The sequence below is a fragment of the Brachyistius frenatus genome, unplaced genomic scaffold (genome assembly GCF_029030835.1).
Source record: "Brachyistius frenatus isolate BFR_SWC_R1_liver_20210118 unplaced genomic scaffold, ASM2903083v1 Contig_1, whole genome shotgun sequence".
Lineage (NCBI taxonomy): Eukaryota > Metazoa > Chordata > Actinopteri > Embiotocidae > Brachyistius > Brachyistius frenatus.
In genome coordinates this window covers 876,595-895,116 of record NW_027210600.1, presented here as the reverse complement: position 1 = coordinate 895,116, position 18,522 = coordinate 876,595, and the positions used below count along the sequence as shown (strand labels likewise).

Genomic DNA, 18,522 nt, shown 5'->3' with positions numbered 1-18,522 from the left:
CAATGTGAAGTCTCTTTTAACTGAAGTGTATGTATAGAAAAATACATATATATATTTTTATGACTGTATATGGGGAAGTATTTTTGTAAAAAAAAAACAAAAAAAAAAACAACATTGCTTGAATGAATGTGTATGAAAAATAAAAAAAAGCTGTATTTTGTTTGACTTAACTTCATATTTTGCTCAGCTTCCTATTCATTTACAGAAAAAAATATATTGTCCATCATTTAATAGAAGGAGAGCTGATTTTGCCCCAACCTTTCTTGCTGTTGCAGTAGTGAGGAGAGCTCACATGTTCAGATATACAGTAAACTGAACAGCTGAATTCCTGCTGGACATCTAAATTTAATAAAGTTTCTAACTAAAAGAACATATGCAGTTGTTTTTCAGACAGCTGTGGGTTTTCATGTTAAATTTGCTTTTGATCTGCTTTGAAACAGATGCCCAAAGCACATCCCTAATAATAATAATAATTATTATTAATAATAATAATAATAATAATAATAACAATATATAGTCAAATATTTAAGTACAACATGTCCATATACTTTTGTGTATTTAGTTTACGTTGAAACATACAATGATATTTTAGACTGTCCCACCTTCATCCTTAACTAAAGGAAGCATCAGTCTGAACAGTCCCCGCAACAACAATGGTTTCCATTTAAGCAGCAAAACAGCTGCAGGACTTCAGACTGTTTGTAGGAAGTCAGGTGTCCTTATTAGCGTCCACAGAGGGAGGAGGTCGAGGTGGATGGATGGGTCAGTAATGCATCAGATTTCAGTCACCGTTGGTTTCCTTTAACAGAAATTTCTCTTTCCAGAAGTTTCTCTTTCCTATTTATATCAAGATTAATGTCTAGCCAACAGTTTGAACCCCTTGCTCGAGGCCATATTGTGGAAGGAGAGAGCAGCAGTGCAGACCTTTTCTTTCTGCCCGCTGTACTCTCTTCAAACCCTTCCATCTTTCCACCATTTCATCTCCCAAGAGTGGAGCTCACATCTCACCACAAAGAGAGATGAGAGTCACGACTTTCCCTCCTCCAGCTCCCCAGACTCCTCTCCCAATGGAGGGAGAGGTTGGAGAAGAAGAAAAAGGAACAGAAGATGAAGAAGACAACAATTTTGCTTTGCTCAATCTCCATCTCCTCATTCCCACTACTGATGTCTTCATCTGTATTGCTGCATACTAACTCTGTGGGAAGACTTAGTTTTGAAGATGAAACGGTCGAATTTGTTGTCAAATAAAAACAGTGATTAAACATTTATCAAATGGGTAATCACTGGTTGTTGACTTTACATGGGATGAGAAACCAGTTTCTAAAGAAGAGGGAGAAAAGAATCCACATTTCTGTGTGCGAAGCTGTTTCAGCTGCAAGAGAACCAATAACTACCTAAAAAAAAAAAAAAAGCCTTCTGTCAGACATGTGTACGGTATAAAAAGTAATAGAAAAAGCATCAGGCTGCAGTCCTCAGCTGTCCCAAAAAGCATTCTCGTCAGAAACCATTTCCTGCACTCGTCTTTATTGTCATGTCCTTTTTGTTTGTCTTCGCTACCCTCTCTGTAGCAATTCACCTGCTGTCATTATTTATCATTTCTTGTGCTCTCTCGTTGCCACTTCACTCTCAAACAACTTGAAAAATGCCTCTCCCCCACCCACCCACCCGTTCCTCTTGGCCTTTAAAAAAAAAAAAAAAAAGAAACCTCTTAGCTTTTGTTTCGTTTCTCTTCCTCTACTTTTCTTCCTTATTCTGTAATCACTGCTGTAACATATCACAAAGCTGCTTTTTGATCATCGTGGAAAATAGCATGCATAAATCACTGCTCATCAACCTAACTGAAAGCTTTACAGCAATGTTTTTGGGAGGCACAAATTGACATCTTAAATGCGGGTGACGCTCGAACCGAAACCAACTGCTCTGATATTAGATTGTACAACGGACCATCTGTAATACATTCATAGCTGATCGCTGTTTGCTCATCCTATTTAGGCTCCTCCCAGAAAACCTTTCAGATTTCCAATTTTCTGTTTTCAGATTATGAACATTAACAGCAGTAAAAAAACACGCTCCACTTTATTTGTCTGTTGAGGCCAAATATTGTCTTCAGATAAACTGAGGGAATTAATAGTCGGCTATATATGTTTCCAGAAAGTGTGTGTGCGTGTAGTGAATGAATGAAATATCAAATAAATCAAACACAAATATTATGATTACAGTGATTACTGTGCTTCCCTTAATGGGAGCATAACAACAACAACAACAACAACAATACAGATTCCTTTATAGATGCTGAATTGAGGGATAAAAACATCACCCAAAAACAGAAAGTAGTCATTCCTGAGTAATGTCCAATGGGTATTGCTTTCAGATTTGATTGAGCTGTACGTGTCAGAAATCACCCTTTTGGTCATGACTCTTAGTGACCAGTTAACTGAGAAATGGGATCCTTCTTAATCATCAACATCTCGCATAATCAGTCAATCAACAGTCATTTTGACATCATGGGATAGATAACTGAAAAGACAGTATATGCCATAAATAATACTTTTTGTTCCTTTGTCAAATATTTGAGCACAGAATATAGTGAATAAATAGGCACAAACAGACTGTAATTGTAGCGCACTATATAGTAAATATGAAGTGATTTAAGACTCAGGCCCCGACTACCTTCACCAGTTCGATGCGGCGGCCTGTATGCAGCCTGAAAGGTGAAAACACTCACCTCACCACCTGCTGCAGCTCGATAAGCTTATTGCTTTAAACACACGGTAATATTAAGATCTCCCCATATCTGGATTATAGTGGCAGAACAATGTTCAGACAGGTTTTATATCATGAAATGAAAAAAAATACAAAAGTTGTCAGTAAAACCAACAAAACAGTGAAATTAACTGAAAAAAAAAGAACAATATGTGAGAGACATAATAATATAAAAACAAAGATGACGAGTTACCTCATAGATTCCTCCAAACAGAGACATGAACTTGCTGAGGAGGGCGGCGCACAAACTGGCGATGTGGACGAACGGACCCTGACGGGAGGCAAAAAATAAAAGACATAAAACAGGTGAAATCACGTTGTCCAGAAGCCGCCCGTCACACACGACTGCTCATGGAAACTCTTTTGGAAACATCAACAACGAGAAAAGTCTGCAGAGAATATTCTAATTCAGACGCTGAAGTTTAAAGCGGAACCAACAGGATTAAAAGTGAGAATCAGAAAAGTGATGCATAAAGTTAAAGGAAGGGAGAGGCCTGCGCCGAATCCAGACTGTGGATGCTGTTGCATTAGTACGAGTACCCAGAAGGGCCTGAGGCGTGTGTGGGCGCGTGTGTGTGTGTGTGCGTGTGTGCGTGTGTGGCTTGTGGAAACCATATTATCCTGCAAGTATGTCTTCAGGCTTGGCAGTCTTCAGGGGAATGCCACACATACCCAAATTGTTTCTGCACCAAAACAGAGATGTAGTCATATATACTACGTTACACACACACACACACACACACACACACACACACACACACACACACACACACACACACACACACACACACACACACACACACACACACACACACACACACACACACACACACACACACAGTGTCCAACAAGATATAAACAACATCTGTATAGCCAGGTAGGGGATCCCTAAATTACCCAGAAAAACAATCGTCTCTCTCCCACTGAAACAGTAAAAAGTTCTCAGGCCAACTCGGCAACCTTCCTTCTTTCCCTCCTTTTGTATTTTCTCTTTCTTTTCTCCAGATTTCACACTCACACTGCTCTTCACCTGAATTCGAGCATATCAGCCCCATCGCGTGCCATTTATGACTCAGTTGTAATTCATGCTGCGGGGATGCAGGGGACGGGAATGTGAATGAGCGGGAGAAGGTTGGTATATTGCAGCATGTTAGTCGGTGCGCAGAGATTCACGGCGCGATACGGCTGCTGTAACAAAGCTGGCGACCAAACCCGGCAGCAGCCTGGTGCCCGTCTGGGCCACAATACCGAGCGTTAACGCTGCCAATCACTCAAACAACAGACCAAACAACAGAAGTGCTGGATGTGGGTCAGCACTGGAGTTCTGCTGGAACTGCTAACATGAAAGAATTATGTTAAAGCTGGATTTTGCCCGACTTAGTCAGTGATAAATGACGCGTGCTGGTAATGAGCAGGTTGTGTAAATCAGTACTGCCGTACAAAGATGAAACTAAGTAAGAACATGTGAAAACTGACAAAGGACGTTTTGACAACTTGACTTATCCCGAATTCATTTGTGGAAAAAACATTTCACAAGAAGTAGAAAACAATAGTATAACCATGCAGTCACAAGGCTAGTTATTAGCCTAGGCTAAAACTAATTTATGCAAATTGCTCCTGTTTCTGGAAATGTTTGAACTAAATATTGATCGTTTATCACCTTCAGAATCTAATATGTTATACCACAAAATAAGCCTATATTTAAATCTTTAATAATGGAGAGTAAAGCAGCACTAAGTACTAACTAACTAACTAGCTTAGCTGTAACTACTGTCTCTGCAGCCTCTGACGTGAGAGATTCTTGTGACCCTGTGTGGTTACGCACCAACAAGTCAAATGCCTAAATCTATAAATTTAAATATTTTTCTTTTATTAAGCAATATGAGTGAAAACAGCTGAAGAAAAAAGGACAGGGTTTGTTTTGGAGCTCCTTCATTCACCCTAATTCACCTGTATCTATAATGCTGCTGTTGTGAAAAAATGTCCCTTTGTGGGATTAATAAAGTATCTGTCTGTCTGTCTGTCTGTCTGTCTGTCTATCTATCTATTCCTCCTGCACATACTGTGTAGCCGATAGCAGGGTTTTCCCTTCCATGATAACATTTGCATATTATTTTCATGGCAGACAGAGCATTTAAATAGATATTGGAAGGATAATGGTCCAAAATGACATGAAAATGTATAGTTTTAGGTAAAATAACTGTTCACCACCTCTCATAGGCCCCACAGCACCTCAACCCTCCAGGAACCAGGAGGAAGCCTGAATATCTGAGCCTTCAAACTACAAACTCCTTCATGTCAACCTCTGTTTGTTACAGCTCACACTCACACTCTCTCACACACACACACACACACACACACACACACACACACACACACACACACACACACACACACACACACACACACACACACACACACACACACACGAAGGCATATATGCATACATGAATAATTTAGCCTGAAGGTTTTTTTCTAAACACTGGTGTGAGCAGCTTAAATTTCATTTCAGTCCTTTGAGTCACACAAGCTGCAATGACTGACTCACTTATTGACTACCTTTTCGGCTTATGGCGAGAGTGTGTGAGAGTGAGTGTGTGAGAGTCAGTGAGTGTGTGTGTGTGTGTGTGTGAGTGTGTGAGTGTGTGAGTGTTCTACCTCCTTTCCAAGGGGCATCCCGCTGCCCAGTGCGCAGGTGAGGCCGATGACTTTGGCCACGAAGGTTTTAAAGGTGAGGTACTCCTTCAGCACGACCCCTCGCAGGATGGTCTTCATCTCCGGGATCCCTGAGCCTGCAGAGGAGAGCAGCGGGAGATCACAGCTGACCGACAGCTTTTAGAGAAACCCAGAACACCGAGCACCTGACCTTCTCTGAATATTCATGACTAAATGTGAAACAATCAAAGTTACAGTTTGGAAAAAGTAATAAATGTGTAATGTAAACAGGAATGGATTTTTTTTTAAAAAATTTGTATGTGTGGCTGTGTCCCACCTGTTAGCATGGGTGCTGAATGAAAAACAACAGGTAAACCGGCTTCTGGTATTCATGTGTAAAATAATCTGTGTTCACTTGTCCTGCTTTTATGACTCAAATGTGTAAAATTTAAAAAAGCTCTCCGGAGAACACTCGTCTCTCCAGCCTCCGTCGGTGAGTTTGACGGTCGGGTCTCTGCCCTGCCTGCTGCAGACGGTACTTGCGCAGCGTGCTGCTGAATCCAGACAAACCTAACCTGAACCGAAGACGACACTGCGGCTCTGAAACGGGCTTCAGCGCTTCCAGAGGATTTCTCTCCTCCTCCCCGTCCGATACCGAGGCAGAGGAGGCCCTCTCGGGAGGAAGCTGAGCCTTTAGGGGACTGAGAGCAGCGCGGCGGAGTGGCGTTACACTCCAGCAGCGACCGTTTACACAGGAGTTTAGTGGGAGTTCATTACAGTACAAGGTGGTACTACGACTCCGGTAGTAAATCAGCTTCAAGTGACAGAAAGCTGAGAGTACGAGGCTACAGGGAACACGGCGTTTAATAAGACTTCAGTTTTCAGTTCGAGAGGATGAACAGGAAAACTGAAGCGGTCTGCTGATTTTACAGCGTTGGCCCACGTCTCTACACCTCAGGGTTAGCTTGTTTATGCAAACGCAGTGACAGTGATGTGCTGCTCATAATTTTAGAGGGCAACCATCCTTCGTGTTGTGTCTGTCTAATGTAATGTGTGTGTAGTAATATGTTTTCAATTTAAACATTTTACTGAATTTATGTTGAAATTTCAACAACAACAACAACATTTGATTTGTTGTCCATTTGCAATTAAATATGGGTTTACAGGATTTGCAAATAATTTAATTTTGTTTTTACTTACATCTTACGTGACATTTTAGTGTCCCAACTTTTTGGGAAACGAGATTGTATCATACATTAATGTAAACATTATTTTTGTAGTTACTCAATTCATCACTTTGTTTAAACCCAAATATTTTCATTGAACAGTGACATAAAATAGAGAAAAATGGCAAATTCTTTCTGTTTGACAAACTACAACTGGTCGAGTGCTTCGCGTTCAGTTATCAGGACGCTCTCCTGAGGAAGCATCAGTTTGGGTTCAGGAGGCAGATACCATGTCTACCTTTAAGATCAGGCTTAAAACCTATTTGACAAATTTTATAGTTAGGGACGGTTTAGGGTCACTCGTCATTTTTGGGGATCTGTTTCTTTACTGCGTGTTATTCTGCGATTGTAAAGTGTTCTTAGATGGAGATTTTACATTTACAGTGTCTTTCTTCTTCCGTGTCTGAACTACATGTCCCGTGTGCACGTTCAGAGTCGTACCAACAGCCTGCGGGGCGAGGATCTGGGTGAAGCCGGCGGAGAAGGTGATGAGGACGACGGGGTAGGTGACCCAGGCCAGATACTGCAGGAAGACGTTGCTGTCCAGACCGCCGTACATCCACTTCTGTGCTGTGGACACACACACACACACACACACACAAACCAGCACACACGTGTAAACCACAATCTAATGACACACACGGCAGGCAAGAGAGTGTGTGCATGTGTACTGTGTACATCTCACACGCAGCAAACGACATCTTTATACGAAGTGCAGATACATTGACAGTTAAGATGTCACAAGGAAAAGAAAACTGGAGCGCTGTCGCGTCAACAATTTAAAGACAGGGGAAATGTGAGGCTGTGTGTGTCTCCTCGGGACAGGTGGTTCTGGATCCAGTTAAGAGAACTGTACACCATAACTGGAACTGACAAGGCCAGGTTAGCTTCTCCTGCAGAGTGCAGCACGACGCGGCCCCAGAAATCCGTTCGAATTAAGAGTCGGTCCCGAAAGGTTTCAGATCGCAACTTTCTTCAATCGTTATAAAACGTCTGCCTGCCTCTTCCGGGAATGGACATTTGATTTACTGATGAGTCTGTCCGAGTCGTCTCCTCCCCCGGTTTCCTGCATCCACCTTGCCGTTAGATGACGGATGCCATGAGAGGCCCTCCGCCCGTCCCTCCTGCCATCCTTTGATCTACCTTCAATCCCTCGTTATGTATTCCTTTCGTCTCCTCCTTTCTTCACTGCTCCCTGGTTCCTCTTAACTTCTCCCATCCTTCCCCGACCGGTTCTGTTTCCACTTTCAAACACCTCCTTCTACCCTCTTTGCTTCAATCCCTCTTTGTTTCTACCCCTTTCAAGAAGCTTTTCACTCATCTTTCACTGTCTTCAGCATTTATTTCCAATGGCTGTCCCCATTGCTCAATCCTCAGTGCAATCGTTTTACTATTTACAAACTCCTGTCCAAAAATATCCCATTTAATTGCAATGTTATTCAGATGTGGTGATAGACCTTAGTAGTTTAACTGAGCTCCAGATCTCATCGCAATAAAAATAAAGTTGAATGGTTCTCCAGCTGAATGAAATAAATCTCAGATTGCAGCAAAGCTCTTAAACCGCTTCACATCATCACATCATGATTTAAAAAAAAAAAAAAAAGTGTTTCAACCAGGCTGGTACAGGTTTGTATACATCTAGACGTTACAAGTGAGAGGCATCATGCAGTCAATATTTGTGCAAACAATGGTTATTTTCAGTGTTAATCAAAATGTTGATTAATTTCCCAATACCTATCGATTTGCTGTTTGGTCTTTAAAATAGTTGAAAATGGTGAAAAAATGTTGACCAGTGTTTCCCAAATTCCAAAGTGCAGCCTAATATGTCCCGATCAACAGTACACATCCAAAGAAATTAACTTTATTATCATGGATGACCAAAGGAACCAGAAAATATTCACATTTAAGACCCAGGAATATTATTATTTCTTCATTACAAAACGGTTTAAAGTAAGTCATGGATTTCCAAAATGGTTGGTGATTAACTGTCTGTCAATAAACAAATCTATTAATCGACTAATTGGTGCAGATCTTGTCCCTAAAATGTTTACATTCAGCATACAAATTTACTGCAACATAAGAATTAACAAATTTCCTGTTCACTATTGCATTTAACTGTAATACTGAAGAAGAAAATGTTAATGGATGCTCTTCTCAGGGGTAAAAGCAGGTTAGCCAGGCAACATAGTTGATTACCTAAGATTAGTAAAGAAAGTTTCCATTGTCTGCATGTAGCTACTTGTTTTTCTGACAAAGCTTGACTCTCGAGACTTTGTAAAAAAATATATCTTCATGTCCATTTCCTGTTCTGTAGGATTTATTAACTGTTAGATTGTTAAACAAAAGCAATGACTTCTGCATTCATTTTTTTGTAAATACATTTTCCCGAATAAGAGTGCCTCTGTAGCACATTGCTCATCCACAAACATTGATTTGATTTGATGTGTTTTAATATAATTTGCTTTGCTATTTTACGATACAAAGTAAAACTTTCAAATCTATTATACATACAACTACATGTGTTACATCTTTGTCTTGAATTCCGTTTTTTGCACAGATCTTACAGATCTCTGTCTCCACCCCACCCCACCCCGACGCACCACACTCTTTCTCTTGCTACTCCGGTCCCAGTACAAACACATGCCAACCTGCCGGTTTCTTTGATCTGTACATCCCATTCATCCCTCCCTCCCCTCACCTTGTAGGCAGATGGCGATGCAGAAGTCCACCACCCAGCTGACCAGGGCCATGAGGAGTCCCAGCAGGATGAGGAAGATCCAGTCTTCCCCGACCCGTGAGATCAGGAACTTCTGACAGCGAACCGTGCAGACTACAGGGACGACAGGAAGGAAACATAACAGGTTAGGACTACATTACCCAGAGATTAGTATTGAGGTTTGGGGAAATGCAAACTGTTTTTCCTTTACATTGGCCAATAACGATAAATGTGTTTCCATCCAACAGCTTTTGAAACTCTTGCAGGAAACATGCTGTCGGCCCAATGATCCACTGAGACTGACAACCAAGGAAATGTAGGATTGATTGGAGTTGTGCAATTTTGAGTAGAGCTTTAATTCTTTCACCAAGGAGGTTTTTTTCAGTGCAGTTTTTTTTTTTTTTTTTTTTTAATGTCAGCCAGACTCTGTAAAAATGAACCCGCCCAATTTTAGGGGCGAATTAGAATTTTGCCAAAATGTGGTGCATGAAAAAAAAAAAAAAACATAAACCTTTGGACCGGATCCAAGTCACGGAGTGGATCTGCAAATTATTTTGTACTTTAATTAACACTGCACAACGGGACACTGTAGCCTACTGAATGCCCTAAAATCAAGAAGATTGCCGCAAAGTTAAATTGTGACAAAAAATAGGCAGTTCTGGAATTTCAATGACTCAATGTCAAAATTCTCATTCTTGGGTACCAGTAGTCATCGGGGATACACATGTTCTTAATACAGCCACCAATCGTCATGGAGCACTAAGGGACAATGGTTCTATAGGAGAGAACCAGAACCAGTACAACAGCTGAGATGTGAGGCTTCAGCTCGGCATAACTGTATTTCAACGTCATGCTAATAGTTCTAGAAATATATCCAGACATATACAGTATAGTGGCTGCAGAAGATTTGCATCTCAGGAGAGTGGACTATTGGTCTCTGCAAAGGTCTGAGCTCTCCAAGATCCCTTCTAGTTTTACAGGACAGTCATTTCCTGATAATTTCCTAAAAGGCTCCTGGAAAAACAAAAAGGTTGACACCTATTACAGGGAAAATACAGATACAGGTCTGAGACTCTTAGTTGAGGTCAATTGATTTGCTTTTTTAAGGAGTTACCAATTTTCAGAGAAATGTACGTAAATGGGTACCACTTGAGCTCCGTTGAAATTTTCTGGATAATCAGTGTCCGGTTACGTCATACTTTCCACTTGCCTTGCTATGAATTTCAAGTTACACATAAGCTTCTTTGTAGGACATTAAAGCAAACTAAAAGGGTTCAAAGGTTTGATCAGATTTCTTGCTGTACAGTTATGGTTGGGACTATTTCTTCTGCTTCACTCTGAGGGAACCTGATTACAGCAATTATTCAAGTGGCGACATGCGGTGCTCGTGAATTTTTTTTTTAAATGAAATGACATTGCAAGTCTCTGCTGTGATTACAGTCTGGAAACACTGTTCACATTAAGGTCAGCTCAACCACCCTGAAGGGAAAACTAATCAGCGGTGGTAGAGTTGTGTTGCACAACATACATCATATGGTGACCGATGCTGATTAGTTAAAGCTGGTCCAATAGTTTTCAAAATAGCTTAAGGTGTACGCCCATTAGGATGCAACAACTGTAAACAATGCTCAATGGAGGGTGCCCAGACCTTTATATTCACGCAGTATATTTTGGTTTTGTAACATCAGGCTTACCTTTTCACATCCCTTGTAAAAAAAAAAAAAAAAAAAAAAAAATCTATTCATTGAGGATAGATATATCAAAATCTAGACAAATAAAAAAAAAAAAAAAAAAAAAAAAAAAAAAAAGGCCATGTACTCTTCAGGTAAGTGAACAAATATGTTTTTGTAAACTTCCTTTAAATACTGTAATTCCAACTTTATAACTTATTCCATTGCACATACCACAAACTTGCTGAACAAAAAGTTGAGCGTCATTTTTACATTGGTTTAGTTAAATAAAAAAATGAATTAAAGTCTCAGAACTTTTATTTTGGAGTAAAGCTGGGATGGAAACTCGGCTATGAGTTCAGATAAAAACAACCAGTGCCAACTATGTGCAGCAGAGGTTACAGAGAAAAACACTATGTTATAACAGAAACCGACTGATTGTGTCATTACCATGTGTCAACAATATATATAATGCAATGGGGCAAGAGGCTGAAAACGACATAGATCAATGTGTATTAAAAGTGCGGCAACAACAGTCGGAGCAAACGGCGGCACTAGAAAGCACAACACAAAACATAGACACACACAAACCAGCGCGTGAGGCACAATCAGATCTGCCATACTCACCTCGAGGCGACAGGGAAATCAAATTCACAGATAATATACTGGAAACACGGTGCGAGACATGAATACACAGTAACTAATTATGACTAATTGATGGAGCCAATCGTTAGCTTGATGGGGAATCATTAGGATGAGCACGTACACACAATCATTTATAATGCCTCTTGTTCACACACACACACACACACACACACACACACACACCTTCGTCCAGCCCTGTCCTCATCTGTCCTCATTCTCCTCTCCGGAGAAATAACACTTGGGCGCAGCGGGTTGCCTCTCACACTAATGACACTCTTGCACTCCGTCTCCCTGTTTCCCCTTTAATCTCCAGCATGTAGAACAATTGTTTGCATAACAGTCAAAATACTTTTACTGATCCATGGCTGACATAGCAAAAAATACCCCTTCATACTTTTTAATAATGTATTTTAAACCTGACTTGAATTCCCTCAGGGGAGGACATGAAGGCAGAAGTAGGTATTTTGTTTACGATCCCATCCGTGAAACGTCTTTTCATCCGTGGCTGGGAATCTGTCAGTACAGTAGAAATGAAACGGAGTCGGCGCTGTCCCTCCACACTGCAGATGCATTTTTTTTTTCCCCTTCTTCAAATCGAGGTCCCAAAGTCAGCGGGGGGTCAAAGTCAGCTTTTTCTCCCCTCATATCTCTGCAGCCCTTCTGTGTCTGCTCTATAATTATTTGCACTCTGACAAATGGGAAATAAATTATGCAAATACAAATGCACATATGTTGCATAAGATATCATCTTTTCGATAAGTGAAGCAAAAAGTTGTATTGTTTGGTAACAGCTCCAGCCAGGCCAACTCATGTCTTCATTTAGTTTCTCACCAGTCTATTCCATAAATAAGCAATTGATATATTTGTTGCAGAAGATTTTAGGCAGTCATTGAATTTTACACAAAATGTTAAAGATAAATGGATTTAAACTTAAAAGGAATACTTCTTCGACATAGTTCTTTCAATAGAGATGTAAATCAGTGGTTCTCAACTAGTGGGTCGTGACCCAAAAGTGGGCTGCGGGGCGACTTTGACAGGGTCGCAGATATGTCTGATGTAGAAGAAAAAAAGGAAAAGAAAAAAGGAAAAGAAAACGTCAAATGTTTTACTTTAAAGTCTACACTTTTAAACTCTGGGCGTGGCCTGTTCTGTTTGACTGACAGGCAGCGGGAGGGACGGGGGGAGGGGGCCGAGAAATGCTGCAGGGATGCAGAGAAAAATGCAGATACACACTTCTTCCTCAACACACACACGGACACATTCCCCAATCAACACTTTCAGGAGCTGTCTAACACACACAAGCTGGCAAAAGTTGTGACAAACAGTTTCTCACACACACACACACACACACACACACACACACACACACACACACACACACACACACACACACACACACACACACCCCTTTGCTGTCCATGACTACACAGACAGTTCAAGGTAATTCTGAGAAAAGGCTTAATACATGTGTGTAATTAGATGTATGCTTGTGTGTGTGTGTGTGTGTGTGTGTGTGTGTGTGTGTGTGTGTGTGTGTGTGTGTGTGTGTGTGTGTGTGTGTGTGTGTGTGTGTGTGTGTGTGTGTGTGTGTGTGTGTGTGTGTGTGTGTGTGTGTTTGTGCGTCATCACACCCACAGGCCGTCTGTGTTCTTGGACCCCTTCTGTCATCGAGACACTCGTCAATATAAATGAGTGTTGTGTGTGTGTGTGTGTGTGTGTGTGTGTGTGTGTGTGTGTGTGTGTGTGTGTGTGTGTGTGTGTGTGTGTGTGTGTGTGTGTGTGTGTGTGAGTGTGTCTAAGGGGCATGCATGTGTGCAGATGTGATCCCTTTGTACTTCTCCTCACAGTGTGTGCGCGTGTGTGTGCGCGTGTGTGTGTGTGTGTGTGTGTGTGTGTGTGTGTGTGTGTGTGTGTGTGTGTGTGTGTGTGTGTGTGTGTGTGTGTGTGTGTGTGTGTGTGTGTGTGTGTGTGTGTGTGTGTGTGTGTGTGTGTGTGTGTGTGTGTGAGTCTAGCAGCAAGTGTAATCTTGTCTCTTTGGAGATGTAATTTAGTTAGCTCCGTCTGTGCTGGTATTGCGCGCGCACACACACACACACACACACACACACACACACACACACACACACACACACACACACACACACACACACACACACACACACACACAACTGGTTACTGACTTTATTCCTCATGGCATGCAATAAGCAGCATGCTAGTTCCCAATCACTCCCAGTGCCTTCTGACTCAACCCCCTGCATCCTCCTCCTCCTCCTTCCTTCCTCCCTCATGTCCTCCTCTTCCTCCTCTTCCTCCTCCCCCTGCTGCTGCTGCTGCTTTCTACTAATCACATTCAACCTCTGACTTTCCCTCTCAGGCCTTATCTGCTGCCCTCCACTCCTCCTTTCAACACTCCTTTCTTTATGGCACCCTCACCTCTGGCCCTGTTTATTCCTTTTCATCCTCGCTTGCCCACTTGCTCACTCTCTCCTCGGCGAGAGACATAATGCCCACATACCTGCTGAGACTAATTTAGGTTGCCTTGGATACGTAGCGCATCCAGTTCCCCTTGGCCTGGCATTAAGAATCAACACGTGTGCTCGTGTTTATTTTGGTTTGAGTAATACATTATGAAGACTATTTTTGGACTTAAAATGGCTAATAACAGACATGTATTATTGATAGAAATTTAAAGGGGCATTCTAGAAAATTTGGAATGAAACTTCAATTAAGCTGGTGTACATGAAAGAGACATAGAAATACAGAGGCAGAGATATCTGGTCTCTTATTGATCAAGGTCCAAATACATTGGGTAGGATATTACACTTCCCACAATGCAGATTGGCAGTGTATTTTGTTCAAATTGACATGCTTGGTAAAGACTCCTGCAGTTTGTAACACAAGCTAAATCCAAGAAAATGTTGATGACATCATCCAACTTAAAAGCTCCTCCACAGCCTTTATTATAGGATTATTATTATTAATTATTATTATTATTATTATTATTATTATTATTATTATTATTATAACAGTTTTAACAGGCTGAACAACACTTTACTTTTACTTTTATTATTTAGATTGTATTTATCTGAGTGTACAAAAAGGCGGACGTGTTCTCTTGAATTACTAATGTGTTTTAAAATTAATTTTACTCTTAAATTAATCATTTAGTTGCGTACAAATTTAAAGAACATACATTTACCTAAAAAAAACAAGTGCATCCTGTGGAAACTGTTAACTTTCTTAACAAATTTGAACGAGGGAATATTGACTGCAGATAAAGGTGGTATACTCAAACAAATATAAAATCCAAAATAAAAAACAAATTATACATTTTGGTATTTTCATAATTGAAATAAATAAAACATCGATCAATCAGATGGAAAAAGTAAGTATCACACCCTCAATTACACACAATTAGAATCAGGGGTTCAGATCAGGTTTCAATGATTAGAAGTTGCTGACAAAGTGACATCTGGAATCGTATTTAAACCTCCGCTGTTCTCTTTGCTATTAAAGTACGTGGTGTCATCACGCTGAGATCTAAAAGCTCTTTGGGTCCTTTAGGAAAAAATTTAAAAAAAAAAAAAAAGGTTGTGGATGCCTTTGAGTCAAGAGGTTTAAAAAGATCTCCAAATTATTTAAAACAGATCGTTCCACAATGAGGTGTCTGTGAAGGGTCATGATCAATCTAAGCCACTGTAAAGAAAATCTTCAATAAGTGGTGCGGCTTTCAACTGACTGCCAATTTGTCCAGGACTTGCTGCCACAGCAAATTTAGCCCAAGAGAAAACTGTTTGGTACAAAAAGTCTCCAAAAAGCCCCAAAACTTCGTCACAGGATCTGCAGTTAACTCTGGTGCAACCTGATATCACGACTAAGCGTATAAATACACCCACGTGTCACGTTCTGCCACATCTAGGCGTGAAAAGCAAGGTGCCTTAGTTTGGACATCAAATAAAGCGCATGGTTAGGTCCGGGAAAAGATTATGTGTTGGGATAAAAATGTCAAGAACTGTTTCATGGGTGACATTTTAACATGTCATAGAAAGAGGAGAGCTTCTCAGATGCAGCGCTGATCATTTGTACATCTAGACATCATCTCAGATTAAAGTAACAAACCAATATGTAATATGGATAAAAAAAATTAAAAAAAGACAGCATCATAAAAACAACATCTAGAGAAAAGGAGGGCAAGTAGAATGAAAAAACACACACACACACACACACACACACACACACACACACACACACACACACACACAATGCACGCACGCACACACACCTGAGATGAAAATCATTACTGGTGCAGATTCCCTAGCGCTCCCACATAAAACCCAATTATTCAAATCACCCCCTCATTTGTTATGCAAGGTGACAGCTATATATGGGTGTAAAGGGTAAAAGAGCCCATCATTAATGCCTCAATTCTGCACAGTCATGGCAATGAGGCCTGTCCTTACTTTGTGTGTGTGTGCCCCCACATTCATTACAGAGCTTCATGCATAAGGGAGAGATTCAATTAGAAATGCCTGGCTGTGTTTAAGACCACAGGCTTAATTGGATTAGAATTAATACAGATAGACAAATCTGAGCATTCAGCTCTTCTGCTTTTTTAGCAACTCTGAAAGATAGCTGGAGGGACATGAGAAAGTACAGTTTGGACTGTATCTACAGTGTCCAATAGAGGGATAAGTGAAAGGTTTTTCTGGATCAAACCTGATCTTTAGCATCAATATCTGCACACTTTGATTACTTTCACAGAAAAAAAAAAGAAAATCACACCTATTTGTTATACATGCTTTGGGTTTTGCATTGTAAGCTGTACTACCTACATCCATATGTACAAGTATAAGTGTAACTCAAAGAGGTGTTAATGGTAATTTTGCTAATAAATATTTTGAATGTATCACTTTGTTCTTCTGGTGTGAGAACGGAGGGCTCCAACGAAGAAAATAATTTGGAACCACTGGTCAAGCAATTTGCAAACAGTGCCCCCATTTCTCATCTCCCATCTCACCATCACAGCCAAGCCGGTATCATGGCAAAGCGTGAAATAGACACGCCTTTTTTGATTAATGACAGAACCAAAGTTGTTTTTTTTCCCCCCATACCTTAACATTTATGACATTGACATACACACTCCAATGAAATCTGCAGTAGATGACGGCATCAAAGTGATTGACTCTGGTTACTTGGAACATAAACATGTAACTTTGGCTTTGAAGTTTACCAGTCATATGATTTTTATCATATTTGCTACTTGCCAACTGCTTCCCAGCTACAAGATTTCCATCAGGTATATGAAATGATCTAGTAACAGTAAGTCCTGACTTCACACTCAAACTTCCAATCAAACTTGTTTTCTGTTGTTCACAATAAATTCCTACGTGCCGTTTAACAGCTTTACCTGCATTTGTCTACTTTAGTGGGTTGTTCACTTGCTTGAACTGAGCCACTGGCCTCGCTTTTTTATTTTGAAAATCATCACTTCACAGCCACTTTAGGAAAAGTCAAGGGAGGATGACAGCAGTGCACTTCTGCTATTCATGTAATCTTCATTTTTAGTTTGATACGTTTAGTTCGGCCTGTCTCATGTAAAGCTGGGTTTGAGTGTACCTGATGTAAAGGTCGGGATCCGCTCGGTGTCAGGTCAGACCAAAGTCAGTTGGATGCCTCCTGAAAGTTATGTAAGGGCTGCTTGCTATTTCAGATGGCAAGCTGTGGCCGACAAGCTACTGTAACCTGTTTCTGTGCGAGCTAGACGCTAACAGGCGGCCAATTAAAGACCACGACTGCCGGCAGAGGAAAAAAGCTCGCAGGTTCAGTGGACAAAAAGCTCACCGAGTTTACTCAACAGACGCCAACAAGACAAATCGACGGCACATATCAAGGTCCCAGATGTTTCAGACATTAAGTGAATGGTCGGTTCTAGTGGTCGATGTGTTGGATGAGGTAGAAATGGGGAAGTGTGAAGAACTGAATGACTTCCGCAAGGGTCAACTAGTTGTGGCCAAACAACTCGGCTGGGAACAGTGATGTTTGCGGGGTACTCGCGGTCAGTTGTGGTAAATACCAACCGCATGTTGTCTCGGAACAAGTCTGATCCTCCGAGGTTCCAACTCACAACTTACTTTTGTTGAAACAGGTTGATGTCAAACCTGCCGGGCTTTGGAGCTGCCACACCGCTGGCTGTTCCATTTTGGTTAACTTTGAGATATTTGACTTTACATTAAAAGGATCTGCTGCCAAGGTCTTGGTGCCTGATACCACGGGACCCCTTCAGACTTCTATCGGAGTCCACGCCTCGACGGGTCGCAGGTGTTTTGAAGGCACACGAACAGTAACAGCATATTAGAGAGGTGGTCATAGATTCACATTGTTAAACTCTGCATTTTTTTGTGGAGCTGTTTGGCAGCAGAGGTTTATGAATGGGCTGATGATGGGATAAAGTAATTAGATAGCTTCCTCTGTTTTGGACACTACGCTCCCAGTGGATTTACCTCGGCCCTGTTACTTAACTGATCCCTGCGATTGCGATGAAATGAGCCGATTTCTGAAATGAGTTGATTGTGCAGCTGCAGAAGACGGGAAATAAAAGCAGCCCAGGGGGAAAACCAACTTAAGTGCAGGAAGTAAAAAGCAAATTCTAACAGGACAATCGGGCATCGTTAGAGAAATAAAAACCAACAGTGCAAATGTTTCCTTTGGTATTTAATACAACCTTATCTATTCTTTGCAAGTGCTCCAAGTGCAGCATCTCCTTCTGGCTCTCCCCTCCTTTCCACCCCTTTCATTAATCTCTCTATCCATCCCTCCTCCGCTCCCTCCTTCATGTTGATGTGTTATT

The 18,522-nt window shown here is 41.0% G+C and overlaps 1 protein-coding gene across 5 annotated transcripts in view; it reads right to left on the bottom strand.

Annotated features, from left to right (window-relative positions):
* Positions 1–18,522, bottom strand: part of LOC138615953 (chloride channel protein 2-like) — a 160,657-nt gene that overhangs the window by 72,459 nt on the left and 69,676 nt on the right. For all 5 annotated transcript variants that reach the window (XM_069689897.1, XM_069690074.1, XM_069689984.1 and 2 more), the window contains 4 exons: positions 9,343–9,474; positions 7,086–7,214; positions 5,422–5,555; positions 2,957–3,034 (listed from right to left, as the gene is read on the bottom strand). In XM_069689897.1, coding sequence (XP_069545998.1) covers positions 2,957–3,034; positions 5,422–5,555; positions 7,086–7,214; positions 9,343–9,474 — 473 coding nt within the window. The remainder of the gene's footprint in view (positions 1–2,956; positions 3,035–5,421; positions 5,556–7,085; positions 7,215–9,342; positions 9,475–18,522) is intronic.